General features: G+C 46.8%; 1 protein-coding gene across 1 annotated transcript in view; it reads left to right on the top strand.

Moving 5' to 3' along the window:
• macrod2 (mono-ADP ribosylhydrolase 2) overlaps positions 1-27,599 on the top strand; it is a gene marked incomplete in the record, with an annotated part of 416,799 nt that overhangs the window by 2,665 nt on the left and 386,535 nt on the right. Inside the window, 2 exon segments of the mRNA XM_030378886.1 lie at positions 762-863; positions 6,486-6,599. Of these exon segments, the coding sequence (XP_030234746.1) occupies positions 762-863; positions 6,486-6,599 (216 nt within the window).

Here is a 27,599-nt window from a genome sequence, read left to right as displayed (position 1 = left end):
CACACACACACACACACACACACACACACACGCACACAGGCACACAGGCACACACACACACACACACACACACACACACACACACACACAGGCACACACACACACAGGCACACACACACGTACGATGTAGGCCGAGATATGCTTGCAATCAATCGGATGATATTACTTTAGGTTATGTATATCCCCTGTGGGGCAATTACTCTTGGCTCAACCTCTGCTTGGCTAAACAATGGAGAGTAGCGGTGGTGGTTATTCGCTGGGAGTGTATTATGGTCTGCAGAACCATGGGGGAATGGCGGAGGTGAGTGCCGGGGCACAAGAACAGCGGTACAGGACAAACGCTGAGCACGGAGGTCGGGCAGGAAGCAAGCTGGGCCAGGCGGAGCGGGTACTTGAGGTGGGCTGAGGTGAGGGTAGGGAGGCTGGGCCAGGGCTGGGTAGGGGAAGCCTGGCTTAACCCTAGGCCTCCGGAGACGGGAACATCTGTTTGAACTCGGAGTCTCGTCGCTGACAAAAGGCCACGACGCAGTTGCTACAGTCTGGAGTCCCCCACTATTTCTTTTAAAGACGAGGGACACATTTGTTTATGTTGCTGTTTTGTTTTGTTCATTGATGGTTGACTGCTGTTATGAATAATCATTCAAGTTGACAATTTGTTCTGTCGATTTTGTCCCTTCCCCGGTGTCTTCCTCTCCTTCTATTTACCCCCTTGCGCTTTCAAACACGTCATTAAGCCATTCTAATGCTCTTCTGCTTTTCAGAGAGACTGTTGAGTCTGAACCTGGAGGAGAGACGCAAGGAGTACCGTCGACAGGCGTACACAACGCTGGGCGAGGTCAGCACCTGGAGACAGGAGTGTAAAGGTAACCGGGGCCGGTCTTAAAGAGCATTGCCGTTTTGCGTGATCACACCATCATAACAGTCTTTTCGTTTGCTCCACTAAAACCACTTTCACCGATATCATTTCCAAAATCTGGTTGTTGGACCAATTTTGCCTTAGAGCATTTTGTTTGAACACAAATTTAAACAACAGCCATGTAGCTCTTTTTGATGAAGAATAGTACTTGTCTGGGGAGTCACTGTTATGCTCTCCATAAACTCTATGCTAACCATCGCACATTGATTCCATAATAAAATCAAGGTAAAAAAATCGGACATTAATGCTGTAAAAATCTGCAGGCCAATAGACAGCCACAGTTTTCTATACTATTTTATTCTTTATTCCTATTCAGTCATTTAGAACAGGCTTTTCTCCAAAGCATCTTAAAATGAGTTGTACTGCTTCGTATCTTATCAGGTAATGTTACGTTGCCACTTACATTTAAGGCATTTAGCAGACGCTTTGGATAAAAGCATAAGTACATTTGTCAGAATAAAGATAAACAATATATTGCTCTTGGTACAGTAAAGATTTCCATAAAAACAAGTGCTAAGCATTTACAATTGCTAGGTTAAACCATTCCCCGTACACAACAAGATAATAATACTATAATTAGATGCTACACAATGCTAGGTACTATTTATTAAATACCAGGACGTGCAACAGACAATAAGTGCGAACATTAACTGCCAGTGCATACATTCAATGCCTGTTATCCAAGTACTGTTATCCAAGTACTGCTATCCAAAGAGTCATACGGCGAGTTTTTCATTAATGTCATCAATGAGCTGCTCGGGGATAGACAGTCTCCAAGTAGACTGTTCACAAGGGACTCAAACCGCCGTTGCGGCCCTGACCACCACAACACGACTGCAAACCATCACTGAGCAGTAAATCATCAAAGAGCTGACTACCCATGCTGCTGATGTAGATGTCAGTAGTACTCCTTTCCCTCAAAGCGCAATCATTAAGGGCCAGGGGCCTTTTGATATATTGTTGTTATAAATGGTACCGCAACTGGAGATAAGATGTACTCCGAGAGGTAAAAGGACGAACAGTTCCTTCACTGTCTGCGCAAAGCACTGAAGCGACAGGTAGACAAAACTACACAGGCAAAACCAGTCCTTGTGTTGACACTGCTAGATTTGGCCGGGCTGGTAAGGTCATCTTGATGAAAGATGATGAAAGTGTGTTGTGCAATCATCTGGGCTTCTCGTCTAGACATCCACCTTAAAGAAGAACTACTACCGCATCTCATCCCAGACACTCATTTTTCCTCTGGTTTTGTTGTCCTCTGTCCGACCTTTTGATTGGAGGATGCAATATTTTTGTGTGTTTATTTGTTATTTCTTCACGCAATTCTGTTTTCTGTACGGATCCATTCCTCTGCCCAACCCGCAGGACTCTCTGATCTTTGTGTTTGTTGGATGAAAAATATTGGTTTGAGAAAATCCCATGAAGCATTTTCATTTTTATACCCCACACTGCAATCGCGCGTATCGTCTCCCACCACGCCAACCTGTCTCCGCATAGAAATAGTTTCATTGTGTGACATCATTTATTAGAGTTTACATCATTTGACTCTCCGTGCACTAGGGCAATAAAAAACAGCACTATCTCAAGTCTGTTACACAAAGTAAAGATGGACCACTTTATTATATTTACAAATTGTAATATTTTTATTGACACATATTAACTGTGCTCGTTTCACGCAGGCCACCTGTTGCACATCAAGGCCTTGGGCTGTTTCATTTGTATGTGTAGATGTCCATGAACTTGAACGGCTCTGAGAGATTCAAGCTGTGTGCTTTTAGGCCTCACAAGCCACTTTGGGCTACTACTATATCAATGATTGTCGAGATAATCAAAGACCCTTGGCATTGATAAAAGTCGCATTCAAAATATAAAACACATTTATGTTAATGAAGGTATTTGCTAACATTCTAAAAAATGAACACAGGTTGCATTCAGAAACATTATTTAACATTGGTTGATGCAGTTATAAGCACTACCTTACTATTAACTAATATTAATTAACAAGTCACTAATTAACTATGAATAATTTCCTAATTTGTATCTTGTTAACTAAGGAAACAGTGTTCATGCTAGCTAAGGTATTACTGGATACATTATTTAAACGGGTTAGGGTTTAGTTTAACCTACTAACCCTAATCTAACCCTAACCCCTAGGCTGATGCTATATAATAATGCTTCATTAGTGTTCCCCCATTGTAAAGTGTTACTAGTTATTTAATCCACATTGAATCCCAATCAAAGCTGCAATACTTTGGATTCTCGTGAACTGTATATTTACAGATGCACTACAGGAACGAATAAAGCTTCACCACCAAACCCTTCTTCCTCCAGTCTCAGAAGGCCCCGCCCGCAAGATGTCAACAACCCCAACCAGTTTAAGACTATGATCAGGCCATACAACCAGAAGCACAACATCGTTCGGAATAACGACTATGAGGTTATTGAAAGGTTGTGGTTAACACTTGTGAAATTGTATTCATCCATACTTCCAAAAAGTGGGTCATGTTCTGACAGAAATGCCACTCAAGACGACTGAACACGCTTTCGTGTGAGCAGTTATTAAAGACATGACGCATGTGGTTTGATTTCAAAGAAGAGATGGTGGTCCATGTGTTTGATGAGTCACAGAGTACCTCTATGGAAATCGAAGAACTGGTTTCTTTTAAGGGTTAAACAAAAGGGTATAGAAGCATCGGAGGTTATAGATCTCTACATTTGATAAAAGCAAAATTGGATTCATTCAATGACATCTCAAATATTGATTTTCTTTCCATTCTGGGCTTATTCCATTCCGCTGAAGATTTTCAACTAATCCTTTTTCATAGAGTCGTCCTCGTAAGACAACTTTTGGTGTCGCTCATAACACTAAAGACGGGTAAGACACCCCTTTGTACTGGGATACGGGACGGGTATAGACAAAAACTAGTTAAGGTCACATGTTGACCCCTTTAGCCCCTGCCTTCCTACCCTCTTTGAGAACCTGCGGTATGGTTCTGCTAATATTATTTGTCTTATCATCCTGCTGCATGTATGTAAGATGGATTGGTGTATTAATATTAAAGTTTCTTCCTACTTGGTGTAAAAAAGGTTTTCCTGCGTTCTGATTGGTTGGTTCATCGGTCATCCGGGAGTTCAGCAATCTCCCTCTCTCTCGAATCCCTTTTCAATCTTGCCAAAATTGAAACTGGTATCAGCCAGCACACAGAAAATTGAAAAGTGGAAAAGAAATAGAAAAGTGTTTGCATTTGTAAGAAGAAAACATGATGGGAAAAGTGTGGCTTGTTTTGCAAACAAACTTTTTAATGCTTATTAGATGTATAAATGGCCCTGCAATCCACACTTGGAAAGAATCGCAGAATTTTCTTGTCAGAGCCTTTTAATGTTGAGGCTACACCCGTGTTTAGCCTGCTTTGACAACTCTGTGAAAGAGATCCTTGATTGTTGTGAGTTATATTCAATAGTTAAGTCTTCCACCCTGGCCATGGTGCATGAAGGTAGCAGACTCATAATTAGTGTAACCTGTGTTTATCCACGATGACGCATCTTTATAAAGGGTCTTTCGAGGTCTCATCGTTATGAAAATGAATGTATTCATTGTTGTTTATCCTTAAAAATATGTAGAGGTTTGGCCAAAATTACAAACCTGTAATCTATTTATATTAACAGGTTTGAACAAAAAACATATTAAACTATATAACTATTTAAAATATATTTAAATTGTTGTTGTCTTGTTGCTGGATTTAATATCAAGCTCAGGAGGTAGAGTGGTTTGACTTTTAGCTGGAAGGTTGCTAGTTCAATCCCCTGACCATGCACCTCACCCGAACTCAGTGGCGCAAAAAGTGGGTATGCACTATATGCGGCGCATAGGGGCGCCGCACCAGAGGGGGCGCCAAAGCGATGGAAGTAAAATTATTTGAGTCGGCATTTTCTGTATTTAACAGCGTTTGTGTACAATGATATGATGATCAATAACAGAGGAACGTCACTGATAAGGCGCCCCCCCGCTCCTTCGCCTCCCTCCCCCCTTCCTCCCCACACGGCGCTCCAGTGGCCGCCCCCTCGACTACGCCCTGGAGGCGGGCGCCAGAGGGTCTTCATTTGAACCGTATTGTCATCTGATGACACGTAGGCCTACCTCGATATGGAGAGGCAGAGAAGAAAGCCCTCGGGGTCACAACATAGAAAAATAAAGATTGGGAAGGTCGTTTTTTTATGGCAGTGTATCAAGAGGAGGCTTGTAAATATACAGGTTAGCTAAATCTACTACTAGTAAGGTTACTGTTGTCTTGCAACTGTGTAGTGATCAGAATGGAGCCTACAATATAACGGATCATAACAAGAAAAATAAAGGAACTTGTTTGTGGTTATTTTGTTTTACTTCAATCTCTATGCAAGTCTTTGTTTTATGTCAATAGACCCAGTAAAAACGGAGTTATAAAGTTGATACTTTATAACTCCGTTAATAATCCAAAAGTGAATAAATTAATAATCAAAAAAAAAAAAAAAAAGATTATTATCGTATCTGAATCGAGACTGAATCGTTCTACACAGTATTACGATGCATCGAAGAATCGATTATTTTTCCCACCCCTATTGGTTACTGTACTCCAACAGTTCTAACAGAGTCTATTGTTTTGCATGTAAGCTTTTTGGTGAAACTAGAGTGGTGGGGTATAATAACTGGCAGTGTCTTTTAAAGATACTGAAGCACCATGAAACAAGTGGTTACCACATAAATGCTTATCTGATTGAGTTGGCACCCCGCTTATGCCTAGGTAAAACTACTGATAGCGAATTGCAGAGAGCCTGTTGACTCGAGTGATCGACTGCATACTCTTCCTTGCAGAAAGAAACCTGCCACTGAGGGGGACTGTGAAGATGTGAATGGCATCTTCACTGTGTTAACATGTTTTAAAAGATTCACATGTTCCTGTCTGGCTGTTAGCCCTGTAATAGTCTGCAGCTGTGGCTTATAGATTAATTGAGCCACACCCATTCTGGTGCTCCTTAAGAGGGCCAGAGTTCTAGACTGGAGGGCGGCTTGAGTTGTGCAAGTGACTCGACTGTTGTGGTATTGTTTTTAAGTAAAAATATGTTTTTACCAACAACATTGTGCGTTGAGGAAACTCTTTTTCACAGGGACAAAATGCACAGATAGGAAATCCTAGAAATGGAAATTTTCTGGGTATCCTTGATCTCTTATAGCACGGTATGATGTTACACTGGCAGAGCATCTTAGAAAGGCTGCCTCTAAAAAAAACACCGGATATCTGTCCTGGTGCACTCAAAATGAATTTTTTGATTCAATATCAGAGTGTGTTTGAGGTCAAATTTGTGCCCAGATCAAAGAGGGGGGGGGCGCCTGCTATGTGTCTGCATACCCCCCAGAAAGTAGGCAGTTGCGCCCCTGCCCGAACTGCTCCCGACTAGCCGGCTGTACCTTGCATGGTTGACTCCACCGTCTGTCTGTGAATGTGTATATAAACCATTGTAAGTAGCTTTGGATAAAAGTGTCTGCTAAATGCCATAAATGTACATTATAACACATGCTCTTATTGTCTTACAGGGAATGCCAAAGTGGAAGAAAGCGAGCCAACAGGTGGCAGCAGCACGAGCGACAAAGTTTCCCTCCACAAAGGGGACATCACCGTCCTGGAGGTGGATGCCATCGTCAATGCTGGTAGGAACCGACTCTCTCTCCTCCCCTTTCGGAACTGCCGCTCGGATCTGAACTTGCAGTCTTCCGGTCGCTGTGCAGTCATTAGGTTGTCCTTTGCTGCCCTCTTGTGTCGTAACGCCGGAAGTGCATGCTGGTGTCGGGAGAATTTTCCATCGGATGGGTTTTAGTAACACGGTGACCGTTTCAATCACTGTAACACGCGTGCCATATTCTAGTAACATGAGATGATTACAACATTTAATCAAATCTGAACCATTTTGGATGAACCATGAGTTGAAAACATTGTGAAAAGCAGGAATCTTTTAATTCAACAGTTGTCCTTCAGAAGAAAAAGGGATGATCCGTGAAATAAAACTAGAGGAGCAATCATTTCTGGATGACGCAGAAGCAGCAAGGAACGCATGAAAAGATGATTTTCATTATCTCCTTTTCGGTAGATTTGTCTGAATGCGGTGTAATTTACGTCTGGCTCCATATAATCTGCACCGATTGGGAAATGTGCTGATACATGGTCTTACCCGGCAGCCGTTGCTTCTGTCTGGAACTATTTCTGAGCCGTAGAGTCTGATGGAGGCTAGATTCAGACAATGCTCCCGCTCTGATATCGTCATATTCTGCTGCTTCATGTCTGTTCTCTCCTAATAGGCTTCTGGGAATTAATATACCGCTTTGTGAATGAATGAACAAGAGAGGATGCATTGCTGATTGAAGCAAAAGAGATAAAGCTACGAAGTGCGGGGGGGGGAGGGGGGGGGGGGGATTGAATGTTGGCAGCTGTGCATAGCAATGATGCTGTGTCATGGCATAACACTATAATAAAACACGATGGGTGTATTTTCAACCTCATTCCCAGACAAGATGCGGAATGCTAAAGATGCAGAATATTGCTGCAACCCAGATGGTCGTGCAGACAAAAGTACTTTAAATAACAGTTCTTTCAGCAGTCATAGTTGCGGTTGGAATAGTACCTGGCAATGCCTTCACAAACACATGATAATAATCTTTTGAATGTGGCTTATTTCTGCAGCAATAGCGGACTTGTGGAAGTAGTATCATTGAGGGGAAAAAAACAAACATTTGTAACCATTGTTTTTGGATCATAGTGTGCATTTCATTTGAGCGAGTATCCATGACAATTGTGATGGCGGTCATCAGGCCCTTGCACTCGTACTGCACCTTCTGAACGACCCACACAATTACACACTTCCCCAATTCATCCTGTGGATATCAGCGTGGGCGTGCGGCCGAACGATCTGCCCAAGCACAAACCGCCCCCTGCTTTTTAGTTTTGATGTTTGTTGTTCGCGGAGACCCACAGAGGGAACATCGGGGCGCATGGCTGAGCTCCGTTCAGACGCTCCGTAATGCTCGTCTGACGGAGCGGAGAACACCCGCAGCCCTCCCAGTGCACCAGCAGCAGCCGCTGACAGACAGCCAGCCCTCTGAATGGGCTGCGTCATGGCCGGGGTCCAATGCACTGAGTTGAGTCCATTATCAAGGGCAGCGTCGGGGGGGGGGAGGGTAGGGCTGGTGGGTGGTGTCGGGCCAGGGAGGTGGGGGCTGGTGCCGGCCAGGGAGGACGTGCTGGTGGGGGGGGGGGGGGGGGGTTTGAGGAAGCTGGAGAAATTGCTGAGTCTACCAGAATGTCACCCACGCCTTTTGGCTTTTCTTTGCTCCTGCTGTCGTTGCGATTGTCTTGAGTACAGGTGGTCGGTGCGATAAGGGGATAGCCGTGAACATTATCTGCACTTTCACTCACCGACTGGACCAGCTCTCCCTAAACAACGCCAGCATCATGTCAGCGCTCATCGACGTCCAATAAGAACTTGTTAGAACAAAGCGGTAGTAGCAGCTGTGCAGGCGAGTTTAACAACTATTTAGTTTACTAAAGTACTTTTTGAGTCCCATTGGAAACCGATGATTACAATTATCTAATTATATATATATATATATATATATATATATAAAAAGTTTTTTACAAAACAAATGTAATCAGCGTCGGATCAATGCGTTTGAAAACATGGCATGACGCACGTCCGCGGTCCAAAGTGGCCCCCTTCCAGAGGCGTCGGTCTTACTCCGCGCTTTGATGGAAGAAATTAAGGAAAACAAACAGAATCTCACGCTGGGGCTGGGCGGGCAGAGAGGATTCTTGGGTGGATTTTTAAAGGCGAGCTTCCCTCGGCTTTCATCTCCCGCCCCCGCTTGGCGCTCTTTGTTTTGTTATACCCCACAGTGCCGTATTTCCATTTCATCACGCTGCTTCTCATTTAGACGCTTCGCCAGTGGCCTCTCGTGTACAGAAAGGAAAAAGCACAAAGCTTTGAATGTGTCTCAAACACTTTGAGGCGTGAAAATGGGTTTGTTTAAAGACTCTCATCCAAATCTTGAATCAAATCACTGATTGAGAGATCTTCGTCGGGGGTCTCGCGTCATAACCCAGGGTTGTTAATTGGCTTGGGCTTTAAAGACTTTCATCCTTTTGAGCTTCAACTGGTTTCCCCTTGTGGGGTGTTGATAAGGCCTCGCCCTGTCTCTCCCTCTCCCCCCCGCTCGCCCTCTCTCGCTGCGTGTGTTTTGCCCTCTTCTGCTATCACACAACGTGAAGCCAGACGGCTTGACAAGGACGTTTGACCAACAAAAAGGAGAGAGAGAGAGAGAGAGAGAGAGAGAGAGAGAGAGAGAGAGAGAGAGAGAGAGAGAGAGAGAGAGAGAGAGAGAGAGAGAGAGAGAGAGAGAGAGAGAGAGAGAGAGAGAGAGATTCCCCCCTCAAGTTAAATCGCACGAACCAGAGAACGAGAAAAGAGGCGACACACTATTTAGTGACTCGCTGTGGAAAGCTGCTTTTACGGTGGCCGCCTGTACCTTTTAGAAGGGAGTCGGGGTGCTTTATGGCTCCTATTAAAGTTTAATTATTGGGCTCATTGGCTTTCTAATCCTGCCTTAATTCTGTTTGGACGGGGGGAGAAGGGGGAGGCGCCCACACAGGCACCTGGGTCTGTGTGGCGACCTGAGCAAGGCAATGTGTCCGTGTGAATATAATGGGACACTGGACCTCAGGGGGTTGGTGGGCCCGGCATGCTGATCTCTGAACACCACCCCCCCCCCCCCCCCCCAAACCAATACAGTGTCCTCCCGCTTCTTCATCAACTGCGGCTACTAGCGTCGCCGCTAGCACGACCCGTGAGAAAGACAGGGAGAGAGGGAGAGAGAGGGAGCGATCTCCTCTTTACACACAGGGTTCGTCAGGAGTGTGCGTAGGTGTGTGCGTTGACTACGGATCAATGCGTTCAGGGAGCTGGAGCAGTCCTTCCAAACGGCCTTGTGTCCTCCTCAGTTTAGTTTGCTCTGTGAGCAGCTCTGCAGTGAAGTTCTTAAGACACTGCGTTCTGCATGGATATTGGTTTGCTGAGCTCACAACAGATTGGAGATGGTAGGAGTTCAAGGAGACCTACTGGACAGGGGGCGGTCTCGCTGATTGCAAATCCGGCCCGTTCTGGCTCACTGTGAGTTTGGTCAAAATATCAGATATTATTAATGTTCTAAAACATACTATTAGTATTCTATAGGACGGAAGCGCAACAGTTGTCCCTCAATGCGACAAGTGTCCCCGGTCTTGGTGAAGGAAGACGATACGCAACAAGAACAGCGCATGCGTTCTCTTCCGTCGACAGGCCGTAAAAGACACGGGATAGAGAGACGCATGGAAGACTTTTTAATCTTGCTAATTATCACCGCGGTTATTAAACAACCGATGACTCCTGAGCAGATACCTGTCATAAACCCCATCTTCTCGTATTATATCGTTTCCCTACCCCCTGCGCAGAGATAATATACACTGCGCCGGTTATTGGCGCTATAAACAAGACGGCCCTGATGAGAGGAGTCGTTATTGGAATTCATTCAGAGGTACGGAGACGATCACCATGGCAACCTCAGTCTCATCACTCACTTGTTGAGTGCGATGACCCTTGGAGGGCAAAACTTGAACGTCCTGTTGAAGGATTGTTATTGTTTGTGAGTTTTTTTTTTTTTTAATAGCAGTTTCTACCGCTGACTGATTTGAGAGGGCTTTGCTCAAGCGTTGGTTTGCACGCTGAGAAAAAACATATCATCTACGTGTGCGGTTGTTTTGGTTGTTCACACATCAGACCGTTTAGGTAGGATGAGTTTATCCTATTTGCGACGTCACAGCTTGTGCTTATTTGATCATTTATTTATTTCAGATTTTCTCTTGAAATAGTCGACTTCAAAGAAGTAGAATAATAATAATAGTTTTGTTGACACAAATTACAAGTTGGCAAGTTGGCTGGTTAGTTCATTTCCCAGCAGAATATTATTTTTAATAGGCAAGAGCTAGAATGGGTTTGAATGATAACAGAAAACACAAAATAGACAAAACAATCATGAAAATAAATTATCATTCAGAATCACAAAACTTTTTCGGGGGAAATAAACAAATCAATTTGCGGAAAAAAACAAAAAAAACAAACACGTTTTTGGAAGACCAGGCATTAGAAGAATGAAACACACATAATTCAGTTGCAGCTACTGGATAATGTTGTGAAACGTCCAGAGGGACCGTCGCGGTCTCAAGGCTTAATGGAGATAACAGTATTTATTTTTTACATCCGGAGACTCAACTTTCTGAATGCTCTCTTGAAAAAAAGGAAAAAACTAAAAGCTGAATGAAGAGTGGATGTGACATTTCCATGGTTCCTTTTAAAGAGCTTAGCCTGAAACTCGGGCTCTTTTAAAGGTCTTGCGTGGGTGATTTTCAACAAGATTTCCTTCCATCTCTCACATATTTTTCGAAGAATGAACATCTCACCAGGACATGTATCTCTGGTAGCATCAGCATTGAACAGAATTGATTATTGGATGATTTTTACATGGTGTTTTTGCATGAGCCTTGTTCCATGCACCTATTTTTAGAAATATGTAATAGTTTGTTGTCGCTTGCGTCTCGGATTTAACTCTGCAAAGTATTCTTTTGTTCTCTTGTTGTCCCAAATCACATTCAACCGAGTTACAGTGTTTGTGCAAAACAGAGAAATGGCCCGATTTAGCACAATTCTGGGTCAGAAAGCAACAGGGGGGTCTGTGTGGTAAGGGTTCCCTCGTCTTGTGGACAACAATGGCTGCCCTGAGGAAGCAATCAAAATGCCCGTGACTAGGCAGACAGCAGCAGACGGCGGAAAGCAACAACAGCAAAAAGCGTCTGTGCTTTCGGTCATGTCATGGCAAATTTTGGCAACATGATAAAGGCATTAAGTCAGGATTGTTATTTTTGTCTTTTTCTGCTTGTTGGCATAAACACTGAGGCTGGGTTCTGTGGAAAGCCAAATTCTGCACAACACTCGCCGAGGCTCCCCTGAGATAGTCTGGCTCCGCCATCTCCCTCTCAGTCCCCCCTCCCGTCTCTCTCTGCACCTTCACACCCTCCCCTCCGTCTCCCTGGGCGATGGAGTCGCACAAAGTGCAATACGACTGCAATTCATGGCAGCCAGCCTCTCTTCTCTGCCTCTCTCTGTCTCCGACTCCCCGTGTCACACCTGCACTGTGTATGTGTGTGTGTGTGTGTGTGTGTGTGTGAGAACAAAGACACACACACACACACACGCACACGCACACGCACACGCACACACACACAGTTCTATTTTTCCATCTTTTTTTATTTTTTATCATCATATTTTCTTTTACACCTTCTCCGTCTCCTTCTTCCCCCCTTCGCTCCTCGAGTCTCGCCCAGACCTGAGAGCGTTGCCCGGTTCCAAACCTCCAGCGCCGCCGCCGTCTGGCCCGGGCGCGCGGCTCTGCTGAACCGTGAAATGGCGGCGCTGGGATCCCTTGCTCTAAAAGGTCCAGGTAATGGGCTCCGCTCTTGCAGGGAGGATCTGATACCATCGGGGGGGGGGGCGGGCCGGGGGGGGGGGGGGGGGGCGCCCTCCCCTCCCCTCCCCTCCCCTCCCTTTAACACCGGCCCTGTGTGAACACAGGAACCCCGGGGACAAGGCGGCACGGGGTTACCGCCCATGCATTACTACCTCGTTCCGTCTCCACGTGCTCCGCTGGTTTTAGAAGCTAGGGCAGGCAGTTTATTTAAGAAGCTTTTTATTAATTATTTATTTTTTGTCGTATTTGTTAACATTCTCCTAACACCCTGACAGCAGTGAATAAATCAAATATTCTGGAAAAAAATATGGATATAATAAGGTGTCTGTTGCTGTTGCGGGTCTGTACTAAGCCGGCCAATCATTTCATTAGGGCCGAGTTAAATGATTGGCTGGCCCGCCTGTCTGTCTGTCCACCTACCAACCTATCGCACTGTGCGCGTTCACTTATAGCTCATGGCCGTCTTCCACAGGGCTTCCACAGGGCAAGGCAGCCCTAGTGCTTAAGCTAGCGAGCTAGTCACATGTTTGTGGGAGAGGCTTTGGAAAAGGCCTGAAGGTAAGGGCGGGGTCTTTGAAACTCTTGTATACCCTGGCTGGTTTCTCTAATTTGCATACCCCAGCTTTAATCATAACGAGTATTTCAATCAACACGTCAACATGTTTTCCTCTTCGTTCAACAACGCCGTTGACAAACCCAACACATCTGCTTACGTGCTACCCATTAGACCCAAGTAGCTTTCATCAGGGAAGCCATTCTGTCATTGGGCGTACAATCAATTACATTAACCACTGGACTTGGCCACTGAAAAGCAGGTGTTTAATGAATGCTCCTTGAAAACAGTCATCCAGCATCCCCGTTAAACAGGTGTTTACGGCTGGCCGCGCAGACGCCTTGATGGATGCACTGACTGATGGATCATGAATACGCATAATCAAAGCTGTGGCTTTTTTCGTTGGGAGGTCGATTCTCTCTGCAAACTGCAGGGGGCACTGTGGCTCCACTTGGGTTGCGCCGTAAGTCGCGGCGGCAGAAGTAGAAGGAGCAGCAGCATGAGCAGAGTGTGTTTGACGGAGGAGAGAGAGCGAGAAAGAGAGGGGGAGACGGGAAGGGAAAGGATTTAGTTTTTTTAAATGAATCCTCCCCCCCAGTCCAACACCTTCATGTCTTTGTCCCTCTCAACATATGGGTGCGTCATCGGAGAGAGGTTAAATTGACCGGTGTGGATTATATACCGGCACTGCCAAGTATGCAGTTATCCCTCAGCTGTTGTTATGGGATGCGTGGATGCAGCCTGAAAGTGTGTGTTTGTGTGTAATATTATTCCTTTTACATGGATTTTTTTATTATTCTTTTACAGGGATATCTTTTTTTACAGGCTTTTTGCGGTGCTTCTTTCTTTTGAGAGGGTTTGCAGGGAGAAGAAAGCGGATCAGAGAGAATGCTCCTTTCAAGTTGGTCTTTTTCACCGTGTTTCGGTGCGGGCTGCATGGTACAGACGCTGCACTGCAAGACCATGGGCAGATATCACCATGTCGTTTCATCCCACATGTGTGATTCACCAGAGCACAGCACATTTACGGGTGAAGTTATTTTGTTTTCTGATGAGAATGGAATGAAGAGAGAGGAGGGCGGAGAGGGAGAGAAGATGGAGTGAAAGAAAGTGAGAGAGAGAGAAAGAAGATGCAGAGAAAGAAAGGGAGACAGAAAGGAAGTGAGAGAGGGAGAGAAAGAAGATAGAGAAAGAAAGGGAGACAGAATGAAAGGGATAGAGAGAGAGAAGATGGAGAGAAAGAAAGAAGGGGAGACAAAAAAGAAATGAACAGACTGAAATGGAGACAGAAATAAAGAAAGAATGGGATAAAATAGAGAAAGAAAAGCAGACAGAAAGCAAGCGAGTAGCAAATGGATAACGACAGAAGTACACAGACAAGAGGAGGAATAAAGGGAGAGAAAGGAGGGGGGGGGGTGAGCAGAAACATGGACAGCATGCCGCTCCATCGGGCGTTCTTCCCAGCTCCGTGTCCCTGCGAGGGCGAGTCGACGGCGGGTGGAAGCAGCCCTTCAGAGAGCAGAGTGAAGGGAGTGTGTGAAAGCAGAGGGGGGCGGGGTACGGGGGGGGGGGGGGGGGGTGAATCAGCCTCTGACGGCTGACTGTTTCTCTGCACAATCCCCAGGCAGTCTGCTCTGCCTGGTGGACAGCCGGCCGTCCCCTGGCCCCCACAATAACCCGCTTTCAGCACCAGCTCATTCTCTCTCTCGCTCCCGTCTGCTGCTGCCCCCGTCCCTCCTTCTCTCAATCTCCCTGTCTGTCAGTCTCTCTGTCTCTGTCTCTGTGGATCTGTCTCTCTCTCTCTCTCTCTCTCTCTCTCTCTCTCTCTCTGTCTCTGTCTCTGTCTCTGTCTGTCTCTGTGGATCTCTCTCTCTCTCTCTCTCTCTCTCTCTCTCTCTCTCTCTCTCTCTCTCTCTCTCTCTCTCTCTCTCTCTCTCTCTCTCTCTCTCTCTCTGTGTGGGTCTGTCTCTCTCTCTCTCTCTCTCTCTGTGTGGGTCTGTCTCTCTGAATTCTCCATTCCACCAGTTTCTGGCAGTTCATCTGTAGTCGTGCGTGCCTAGCCCCTGTGTGTGTGTATGTGTGTGGTGTGTGTGTGATGGGGCCTCTGCTAAAACGAGTCGGGGGGGGGGGTGGGAGAGGGGATGGGGGAGGAGTGCGTGTGCCCTTGCAGAAGTGCTGATGAGGTGTTGGGTTCGCGGCCCGATGGCGGCGGCGGCGGCGGCGCGGTAGGCGCTGCGTATCGGCTTCCTGCGTAGGAAAGCCGTCTGGTCTGGGGCTTGATGAGCTACGCACGCCGTTACCGACGACGACGGCAGCATCCAGGATGACTATTGCCCCTCACTCCCATTAGTGAATGGTAGAGACATATATTTTATTTACACAAACTCTGTGTTTTGACGCGACACCCCCACCGGCCTCTCTTTACCGCGCTCTTACGGATGACTCTCAGCTGTGTGGATGATTAGATTTGAAACCCCTAGCCATATCCAGAACATCCAGCACTCTCTTGTTCCTAGGCTCCCCCATATTTATCCACGCATTCATTCCTTTCGAACTGCTAAATCCCGGCATCTGTTGAAAAATGCTTTCACTCCCGCCGTCTCTCTCTTCCTCTCTCCCTCCGTCTCTCTTCGGCGCTCTTCTTCTTCTCTGTGCCGCCGCGTCGTCTTCGGCGTCAGCCGATATAAAACTGTTTCCTCTGCTTACATTCTCCGTTTCCTGCTCGCTGGAGAGATCTATCTGCATAGCGCGGGGCCTCTGAGCGCCGCCAATGAAAGAACGCTTTGTGTTTCCGAGGCGTTGGCTTTAAATAAAAATACATCTCCGCTCTCAACGCTCGCTGCTGATTTTCATTTAAACCCCCAGGCCTGTGTGAACATGTGTGAACAACTTTGTTTTTTTCTCCTCTTTTTCTACCCCCTGCTCAGCCAGGAAAAACATAGTTGCGTCTGCACCGAATACGCACCTATTTTGTCGTTGGGTTCGGTTGTGTTTTTAGAAACAATGGCCGTCTCCTCTGCGCTGTGTTCTAGTGAAGGTTACTCGTGGGAGAGCTGGCTAGCTGCAGATGTGAGCGTGATGCAGCCCCTGGCTAAGTGCTCTCTGAGCTATGGATGCCTCCCCCTAACTAGCCAATTTGGAGGGACATCCAACCAATCCCAGACCTTTCGCTCAGCATTTTCAGAAGCAGCCCTCAAAAGTGTCCCTAAAGCGTTTCTCTATTAAAGGTAGGACATGTTTATACATTTTAAAATGGAGGGTTGTGTCAGATTCCATAAAACTATTTATTTAGGTTGAGGGCAAATGACAGCTCTGGGGCGCACTACCCAGGAGTTTTGGATTAAATTATGTCTCGTCGGCTGAGCTTCGAGCTGAAAATAGTCGGTTGGAAGTCGTTGGATTATTCTTCAATTGCATGTCGTGTCACGCCATTAACTGTAAACGCACAATGTGGTTCTGAAGGGTTCCAAACTGAGCACTTTGACAGTATTTCACTGGCACACGGCGAGATGACATTTTGATTGCAAAAAGGATTCGGGTGATGTTTGACAGAGACTGAAACTTTTTGTTCTGTTTTGGGTTCTGAGCCAGTGCATGAAAAATGTAAAAGGCACACCTGAGAAAACATTGCATTAGTTCATACTTGAGGGGTTATGTGTGCTGGGACGACGGTTGGAGGTGTCTCACCGTGTACTTTTTGGTTTAAATTATAAATAGTCACATGACCTGTGCTTCCGTTTCGTTGCACGCTAGGAAAAGCTATATTCCATGAGGGTTGCGGTTGTCGCGTATTGACTTAGAAAGTGTTTATCTTGTCCTTTTTTACACCTCTATGCTTTTATAACCCAGGAATATGTTCACCAAGGTAAACACGGGCATCCATGTCAGGAAAAAGGAGCGACACTCAATGCTTTTAAGAAGCGACCTATCCAAGATGACTCTCCCGTATACAGTAAAAACACTGTGTTTCACTTTTGCCTGCAGCACTTCGCCCAGGCGCTTAAAAGGACAGCATCCGCGTTGAAAGCCCTAACGAAAAAACAACAACTGTACTACTTTACAACTCGCACTCCAACTCGTCACCAGCGCAGCACTTTTTGCCTGCGTGGGAGTCTCCTGAGCCAATGCCCACCGTGTATGCTAATGATCCTTTACTGTCCCCCCCCCCCCCGCCGCCTGCTGGAATGGATTCCCTTCTGTTGACACAAGTGATTGTGTGGTTACTGTAGAGCTGGGGGAATGTGGATTCATTATGGCTGAAGGCCCCAGTTCAATGAAATGGTAATGGAGGGACGGGGGTCTGGCCGCATTGGCAGTGATAAATTGTCCCACCTCTGCAGAGCTGCTGTGGAGAATGTCTGGGAGGTATGGGTTCTCCGTGGGCGCGACTGTTTTGTTATTTAACGCGTCGTTGCTGCATACCACGCTCCCCTGAGACAACGGCTTAATTAATGATTCAACCCAAAAGATTGTAGTAGGGATGATAATAGTTGTAGTGTTTTGACGCAGGCTAACTTTAACACAATGTCACTTGAGAGACCACAATGGGGAAAAAGGAAGGAAGTCTTTTTGGTTATTCAAATAAGAAAATAGAATAAAGTATATTAGATATGTCGACGTGGTATCACGTTCAGACAATATTACCTGAGAAACACTTTAATTATGAGCAACTTTTTTGGCTACATAAATGGGCACAGTCTTGGTTATTTGAATAAAAAAATAGAGTAAAGTATATGATATATGTTGACGTTAAGACAATATTACTTTAGAAAGGTTTTAATGTGAAATAAAATAAATACATTTTAGGAAAAATTTTGGTTGAGAGGAAAAACAGCCTCCACAACGACAGAAGCACTGTATTCACAGGGAGTTGGCTAGCTAATGCGGCTAGGCTCAGAGGCTAGGCCTAAACTGTCGATACAGACCAGCTGAAGATTGGCTGTCTGCGATATACAGGAGCAAGGGGAGGGGGGGGGGGGGGGGGAATGGTGGGTGTGGTGGGGGGGGGAGCTGACTTTAAAAGGTAGTGACCTCAAACACACCACATTTTGTTTAACCTCGCTCAGCTGTGGAGCTGTAATGGGATGATGGCCTGACCCATTAGCATAATGAAATGGACAAATAAGTGACTTAAGTGAAGCCCCTTCTTGTGAAGCGGCTATTTTGTTGGCCTTTGAAGCAGCAGTTGGGCCATGAAAACAATTTAATCTCTTTAATTTAATCTAAACCCCTCCCCCCTCTCTCTGACACACACACACACACACACACACACACACACACACACACACACACACACACACACACACACACACACACACACACACACACACACACACACACACACACACACACAGAGGAGATTAAAGACTCTGATAAGGAGACCTTTGTGATGGGAGTTCCCAATACTGTGGGTGGTATGGGTGTTTTGTCAGCTTTGATCAGACCCTGGCAGCCAAAGTCTCCCAGGGGCAGAATGTAAGGAGGTAATACTATTCTCATTCCAACAGCGATCTATCTCTCTCAACCTGACGCTTTGTTTCTTCAACACAAAATGATGTTCATTTTGTCAATTTGTCAATGCAGGTCTAAAAAGTAAGGGGAAAAAATGTATAAATGACAGTTAGCGAACATGATATCGTTCAACAGCCTAGTGCGTAACGCACGGGCTACCGAGATAGCTTCGACACGTTAGCCGTATGGCCTTATCTAAGGTACAGCCGTACGTAGCTGAGCCTCCAGCGCCGCGGCGCCGCTAATTATATGGCGGTTGAAACTCCCACGGCGGCGTGGATAGTGGACTGCGACTCGCTTTCCTCACCGCCCGGGCGTTGGGAAGACGAAACTCCATGACGGCAGCCTCTCTGTCTTGTGCCTCTCTCTCCTCCCCAACCCCCCCCCACTGTCACCACACCCTGCGCTCAGAGGGCCGTGATTGGCTCAGAGGAATGAGATTCTGTTGAGAGACGACGGCGTGAAACAGTGAGAAGGAATGATACAAAAAAAAGGGCAAGCCGGTACACATTCTCATTTTCTTTTTTCTCTTCTTTGTCGTGAGTTTTGCCACTCTGACTAACAAGGAGAGTAGGTGCTGCTGCCGAGTGATTGTGTATTTATAGTTCTAGGAGAGAGAGGGAGAGAGAGAGGGAGAGAGAGGGGGAGAGAGAGGGGGAGAGGGGGAGAGGGGGAGAGGGAGAGAGGGAGAGGGAGAGAGAGAGACTATGGATGAAGAGGTTGTGACAGGCTGGGGTCTCGGAGGAGGAGGAGGAGGATGAGCAGGAGAACGGAGGAGGATGAAGATGGCGACGTTCTCTCTGCAGATTTAATTACCCACGTTCCCCGGGATAATCAGGCGCCGCGCGGCCGTCTCTCTCGCCAGCGCCGTCCTCTGGGCCCCCCCGTCGCCATGTTGATGAAAACGCAACGCGCCACGCTCCTACACACACACACACACACACACACACACACACACACACACACACACACACACACACACACACACACACACACACACACACACACACACACACACAGATACCATACCTCACCACACACACACACACACACACACACACACAGATAACTCACCGCACACAACCACACAAACAGAGATACCTCACCACACACACACACGCACACAGATATCTCACTGCGCACACACACATGTCACATTTTGTCAAATGAGATTTTAGTTTCATGCCACAGCAGCCAATCAGGAATCTTTTAATCAGTGCATTTGTTACTTGAAGTCTACTTATAGACTCATACATAAATTATATACATACAAACACTATGTGTGTGTGCTGGGGAGTATAGTTTTGATTTAATAGCTTAATGAAAAAAAAATCCATACAGGCCACTGCAGACCTGATCTGAAAGGTAATTTCCATGATCCATCTCTCCAGCCCCAATGAGCTCGTTCGTTTCCTCTTTCAAGATTTCGAATTCAATTCTGGAAACGTACGTTTTCCTCCCACGAATTCCTGTCCCGCTTTGAGTCTCGGTCAGTTTGCGGTGTCATGTGGAGCGGGGTGGAAGGTAGTGGATTTTAATCGATTGGCCATCACGCACGTGTTCTGCCCAGCTCGCCGTCCGACCGCGGACCCTGGAGGGATGTCAACGGGGGTCCCAGGCGCCCTAGGATCTTAAATACTGCAAAGTACGTTTTTATTAAATCGAAGATCGCCCTTGACTCTTTCCCTTCTTTTTTTTTTCCCCCGTTTCACAATTTAAATCGCACCTCCTCGAATGGGGGAGCTAGATGTTTTCTCCTTCAGCCAGATAAATATTCATTTGTTGTGGAGCAACATAAATTGACCTTTTTCGGTTTCTTGGAGGTAATAGAATTCTTGAATATTAAGATAAAGATGTTTTTTTTTTTATTTAGTTTGTTTTCATTCATTAGCGAATTCATTGGTGTACCCACCGTGCCCCAGAAGTAGCATTTCCTCCCAAGGCTTCATCACCTCGCGCACACACACCCGCCCGCACGCACGACCCCACGAGATTTCCCATTCCGCTGATAGATATTCCCAGCTCCAATGCGTGCCCGGGAGCGCTGCAGTGAGCAGTGCACGGCGGCCGCCGTTCCTCTCCTGAGTGTGTTGTTTACAACGCAACGCCGTCCGCGTGTCAAAGGTGTCAAAACCCCTGATTCGCTACACGGGGAATTTTCAGTCGGAGCGGAGAGAGAACTCAATTAGACGCACACCAATTAACGGCGGCTGTGCGGCGGCACCTAACGAGTTGCGACGTGGAGACAGAACAGTGGGGCTCCCGTTTGAAGCAGAAGGTCAGCACGTATCGACGGCTACCTCCCGCACGCAGCTTCCCTTCGTTTAGGCGGCAAACTTAATCACGTGTTCATTAAGAAGCTACAAAAATAAAGAAATAAAGTGTGCGCGTGTGTGTGTGTGTGTGTGTGTTTGGCCGTATCCAAAGGCCAAAAGAGACCGCTTTGATAGCCTCGTCAAGACTGGAAGGCGGGCTGGTGGGCTGATGGTCGATCCGACCTCAAAGGAACGCGTCAGATCCAGCCTGGGCCGGTCGGACAGGTCTGAGCCTGATCTCCGGAGCCAGGAGACAGGGCGGGTGGGGCAGAGCCATCTGGAACAGCTAAGCCCTGATGGGGAACGAGGCATCATTGTTGAAAGTTTGGAAGATGGAAATTGCGGGACCATCACTCACAGCGAGCGTGTTATGGCGGGAGCCTTTTGACTCACGGCACGGCAGCGCTTGTTTCACTCATTATTCTCTCGTTCAGAAAGCAGACGTCTTCTCGTGGTGAAATAAGCAATAAACAGGGGAATAAACCGGGCCCATCAGAGATTGAGAGAGAGAGAGAGAGAGAGAGAGAGAGAGAGAGAGAGAGAGAGAGAGAGAGAGAGAGAGAGAGAGAGAGAGAGAGAGAGAGAGAGAGAGAGAGAGAGAGAGAGAGAGAGAGAGAGAGAGAGAGAGAGAGAGAGAGAGAGAGAGAGAGAGAGAGAGAGAGAGAGAGAGAAATGATGTTTACACGTCCTCAAACAATTTGGCAGCGCCAAAACGAAAACCCATTCCTGTTTATGCCAGGCTCCAGCTAGTAAGCGGGACACGCTCAATTATTTGTTTGGAGGAGCTCTGTGAAGCCGGACAACATGCTGAAGGGAGAGACGCAGCACGGACAGCGATGTCTCCGGCTGCCCGTCTCCACCCCTGCTCCCCTTCCTCCTCTAGATGTGTGTGTGTGTGTGTGTGTGTGTGTCTGTGTGTGTGTGTGTGTGTTTTATGTTTGTGTGTGTGCGAGCTAGCCAAGTGATGCAACATGCGAACATGGCATGCAGTTGATTATGGTAAACTAGGTTTAGATTTACACTCTAAACACCAGCTGGCGCTTCAATCACAACAGTCTGCTGCGATATGTCAACATGTTCAGACTTTTCATATGCATTCCCCTCAAATATTTTTTAAACACGGTTGCTGTTGTTGATGATCGGTCAGCCTATAGAGACAGTCGCTGGCAAAAAAATCACGGTTTCTCGAGAATCTCTTCCAACTCCGGCAGTGAAATAGCATCCGGATTATTTTTTTTCACTTACTGTTTGGACCCCCTGCGAAGTGTTGGAATTGGAACTTTGAAACAATAAGGAACCCTTTATTTACTCACAGCTTTGCCTGTCACGCGACACGTATTGAATCACGTCCAGGTGGCAGACAGCGGTCCGATCGATGGTATTGACGGTATTGACGTTATAACTGATGTTGTTAATGCCTTGAGCCCTCCCCTCCGTCCCCCGTTGGCGAAGGCAATTATGTGGTGTGACACGCCGCAGTGCACACACTGTAGCCTCTACTTCCCCTTTACATATTGTTCATTACGCCGTCTCTCCTGGTCCCAACCAACACGCGGACAGAATGCGTTCGTATCGTACGGACGCATAGCATGTTCAAGGCTGCCTTTTGTCGTTTGACGTCTTTCTTCAAGGGGGGGGGGGGGGGGGGGGTGGCAGGTTATATAGTCCTTGCACCGGCGTGAGGGGGGTGGGACTAGGGGAGGGAGGGGAGGGGAGCAGGCGACTGATAAAGTTGTGATTTGAACGGAGAAAACCCACCGTTCCCCCTTTGGAAAAAGCGCAGGTTCAACATTTATAGCTACGCGGTGCGATGTTGTGCCTCCGGGCAGGGCAAAGGTGTGTGTCCAAGGTAACACGTGAATATATGATCGGAAAAATAAAGCATTGGTCCTTGCCAACAGCGCCTACCTGTCAGTCAACGGCCGACGGTTCAAGTACAGAGCAACGGCGAGAAAGATCACTGATTCACAGATACAGATATTTAAAATCTATTAACCTCATTAGGACCATGTTTCTAACGACGTGTCATGTGATCTGTTGTGAATGTACACGGCGATATGGCTCGGTATGCCCGGGGTGTTGCTGAGTGTGAATCTGTGTATATGAATGGTTTACAGATGGGGTATTCCGTTCAACTCATTCTCTGCATTGTATCAGGTATATTCCACGAGGGCTTTGATGAAATGCGCTGTCCTTGTCTGTTGTTGCTACTTGGCTGCTCCTCTGAGGCAATATACTGTGTGTGTGTGTGTGTGTGTGTGTGTGTGTGTGTGTGTGTGTGTTGTGTGGATTTCTAAGCCTTTTTTCTGAGTTACTGCACAGAAAAGCTTGACAAAGAGGCCTTGGAAGCATGGGTGCCGGGAGATTAATCACTATAAAGGGGGGTGCTTTATTTAAAAAACAAAACAAAAAAGACAACAGAAAGAAACTGCAGGCACCATCCACTGTACACCACACATATACACACACACGCACACCCCTCACCACCATCATCATCATCCCCTGCACACACACACACACACACACACACACACACACACACACACACACACACACACACACACACACACACACACACACACACACACACACACACACCCCCTAGTAAAGCTTTCAACAACGCAGCAAGCCCAGAGCATGCCACACGGGTTGGCATTTAAAGCATCTCTGTATGTGATCCAGATGTTTACAACGACACTTTAATGACACGCAACGCAGCGCAAGTCCAATGAAATGTTCAAAGACATGGTAACCATTGGAGCACATCGCTCCTGTGAGTCTAACACACTCACACATGCAGAAACACACAGATGCCTCTACAATGACTGGTGCGTAGTATTGGTCAGGGCTGAGTTCCATTAGAGAAATGCACTCAGTTGCAATTAGCAGTAAACCTATTCTTCTCCACACTCAAACCTTGATTGCATTGTTATTGCACATCGTTGAGACAAATGGATGTATATATTTGACACCATGTACCTTTTTTTCAATTAGCGAAAGGTTTCTCGCTCTGTGGCTACTGCGGCACTAAGGCACATTACTCGAGGCAGGCATCCGGGGGAAAACAAAGTTAAGATTGGATTCATTAACAATTAGCCTCGCTTCGTATGCACGGAAGGGGCCACGAGCCCAGACTGGAGTTCTCTAAAATGGAGGATTCGGGGGGCCTCATCCGAGTGATCCCTGAGTGCTCCGTACGATACAAATCCTTTGTTAACGGCAACAACAGCCCAGTGGTAGAATCAAAATATTGAATACGGTATAATGGTAATTTAATTTTTATTTTGTCTTCCGATGCTAAAAAAAGTAAAACCTCAACTCAATGAGTGCCGTGGCTCCACGGTAACGGTTGTAAATAAAGAACGAATCACAAAAAAAACATTTGACAAAGTTTTTCCCCGGCAGGAGACTTATACCCATTCAGTTATTCATTTATGACTTGCGAGGCAGCCTCCCCCCCCCCCCCCCCAGCCAGGGCCACAGCGAGAGGCCAGGAGGAGGAAGATGAATACCTGATGGTGGCTCCCCCTCCCCAGACATTACTAAACGAGCAAACTGGCAGTTTACAGCTACCTCTCAACACAATCCCGCATGTTTTATAGATGAGCCAAGCCCGCTAACTGTCGGGAGAGCGAAGGCATGTCTTAGGATGCTTCCGTAATGGCCTCTCAGTGTAATGAGTCAGAGTCTTTATGGGTGTTTATCATTGCAAATTTTCTCCAACTTTCTTCCCCTTCTGCCAAATGGGGGTCGGTGTGGGGGGGGGGAGGGGGGGTGCTTCTGAGGGAAGGCACGGCACGTTCAGGCTCTTATTTCATTAGCCCGGTACGTCACATTGATCTGAGAGTATTTTGTGGTGTAGGACATTTATGCCAATAGAAAGGGGTGCAGGATGTGGTTTATAACCGTATGCACACACATACACACACACGTACGCGCACACATTGAAATACTGCAAATGGTCTTGTTTATGTGGTCGCTTTGTTGTTTTGGTTCCTAGCATCCTGTGAATGTGGTTTGAGGGTTATTTCTTGTTTAATATATTTAGTTTTTATGTCATTAGCTGAAAAACCACAATACAACGCGCAAACGGTTGTGTTTGTCCGGCTTGTTTTCCTCTTCAGCAGAGTGGATGCCGAACAGAAAGCATGCAAAGAATGCGCCAGCAGGTTGAACAAAAGAGAGGTTTACCTTGGCGTCAAAGGTGCCCCTCCCGTCCCTCTAATGACAGGGTGCTCGAAAGGATTTGGAGAGTCCATTGTTGCGTCTTAATGCGACAGACGGCAAATGAGGATGGATTAATGATATGTTTTGGAAATGCAACCCCCCCCCACACACCCCTGCGTGATGGCACACTCGCCCTGACCCCTTCCAAGGCTCCATTTCGTCTTGACGCTCTCCAGCGGGTGTCTGTAAAGAACGCACACGCCATTGTTGCACTCGTGTACAATTTTTTTCTCTATTGCCGTTTCGTTTTTTTGTTTTCCGTTGGAGGTCACCACGGCGACTGGCCTCGTTGGAAACATTAGCGCCCAGAGCGTCTCGCTCTCACATGCACGGGTCTGGCGTGCCAGGGGGCTGCGTTGCGTGTGAAGATGGAGGATTCAGATTGATGTCAGCAGCGGGGGGAGGCTGTTGTATCCTGGGTAAGGTGTGACAGGAGCGGGCGGGGGGGGGGGGGGCAGGTTATACAGTCCATGCACCGGCGGGAGGGGGGTGGGACTAGGGGAGGGGGGCAGTAACCGCTGCCGGCCTCTTCCTCATCACCTCTCACATAGGCCTGGAGGCATGAGCGCACACGCACACGCACACACACACACACACACACACACACACACACACACACACACACACACACACACACACACACACACACACACACACAGAGACACACACCACCCCCACCACAGTAACCCAACACCACCAGCGACACGGCAACCGCTCAGTGTCTCAACACCTTGGCGGGGTTGAAAAATGGCGTGTGAGCCAACTCCTCTGGGGAGGCACACACACACACACACACACACACACACACACACACACACACACACACACACACACACACACACACACACACACACACACACACACACACCTACCTCTCCCGGGCATCACGGCAAGACAAAGAGATTCTTATCTGTCCGGGTCCAATCTCAGCCACCTCTAACCCCACCCACCCCCCCCCCCCTCTTTGGCCTGTGAGCAATGGCTTCCCTGAAACCCAATATCGAATGACATCATCAAGGTGCTTCTTAACCTCATCTGTCGTGGGAGATGTGTGTGTGTGTGTGTGTGTGGGGGGGGGGTGGGGGGGACTAAAAGAGAGGTAAGAATCTAAAAAGAAGAGAAAAAACACACAAGGCATGCCCCCCCCCCCCTTGGGAGCAGTGGTCAGTGAGGTGCCATTAAGTGGTGTGTAATACAAACTGGGCTGGCGGGGTGGGCGAGCGAGGGAGAGAGAGATGGATGTAGATTGACGTGGGGAGATAGAGGCACCGCGGAGGGAGAGTCTGGGGCACAGATGGATATGTGAGAGTGTAATGCTTCATAACTCACTTTCCTCTCCTCCGATAATCCAATCGCTGGGGGAGGAACGAGTTGCCGTCCTGCTGCCCGCTCCATTACTGGTCGGTCTCTCTCTCTCTCTCTCTCTCTCTCTCTCTCTCTCTCTCTCTCTCTCTCTCTCTCTCTCTCTCTCTCTCTCTCTCTCTCTCTCTCTCTCTCTCTCTCTCTCTCTCTCTCTCTCTCTCTCTCTCTCTCTCTCTCTCTCTCTCTCTCTCATTCATATATATGTATATATATATATATATATATACTTGATGGGAAAAAATGTAATACTGATATTTCTCTCCGAATTACTTTGGTTGAAACAATGTGTTTTTCTTTGGTCTAGTAGATTTTAATTACCCTTACCATTATTCCACGACATATTTTGGCGGATGAATGGTAAATGGTTACAGGCTTATAATAAAAACATGGCCTGATTCTCCGTTGTTTACATCCCTGTGGAAATGGAGCAGCGATGGAGTTCCTATTGATGACTTGGTTTTCTCCTTCCAGGACCATGGTGTCTGCGGTCCCATTTATTAGAGCAGGATATGACATTTAGAAGCAGTACTTCGGTGCCGCTCTGTATATTATTAAAGCTCTTGAAGATCCCAGCCCACAGACCCTAGATGTTATCCTTGCCGGACAAGCCTTATTTTTCTAGCTGGGCCTCTTTCCTCTTTCGTTTTTTGATATTATCCCTCTGCACTATAGAGTCTCCAGAGTATGATGGAGGATGTTACTCTTTGTTTTGGTGTCAGTGTAGCAATTATTAGTTACAGGGTATATAATCAGTCATAGTTCATAGAAATGTTTTCCTTTTAGTCGTGCATCGGACTCCAGTCTCGCTCCTTTTCCATTATCATGGTCTGAGTTTTTTTTTCTTTTAACTGTCAACAACAACACTGAACCATGCCTAGAAATAAACAATCTCCCGAACAAACTCGTAAATCGAACCAACCCATCCAGATCGAACATGCGTTTGCGGAATGACTTTGGAGTCGTTTTTTAAATAACTCCGATAAATTCCATAACGTTCTGAACACGTGCAACGCTTCCACGGGCACATCCACATTGTGCTCCTTCATGAAGTGAATTCGTAAAGTTTTAATGTTGGGGGCGGGTTTCGGTTGATTCCCTTAATGCTTAAGCTGGTACCAGAGCTGGAAGACATTGCGT

The sequence above is a fragment of the Gadus morhua genome, chromosome 15, assembly GCF_902167405.1.
Source record: "Gadus morhua chromosome 15, gadMor3.0, whole genome shotgun sequence".
Lineage (NCBI taxonomy): Eukaryota > Metazoa > Chordata > Actinopteri > Gadiformes > Gadidae > Gadus > Gadus morhua.
Note: the sequence above shows the minus strand (reverse complement) of the source record. Positions and strands in the feature narration are given on the sequence as shown.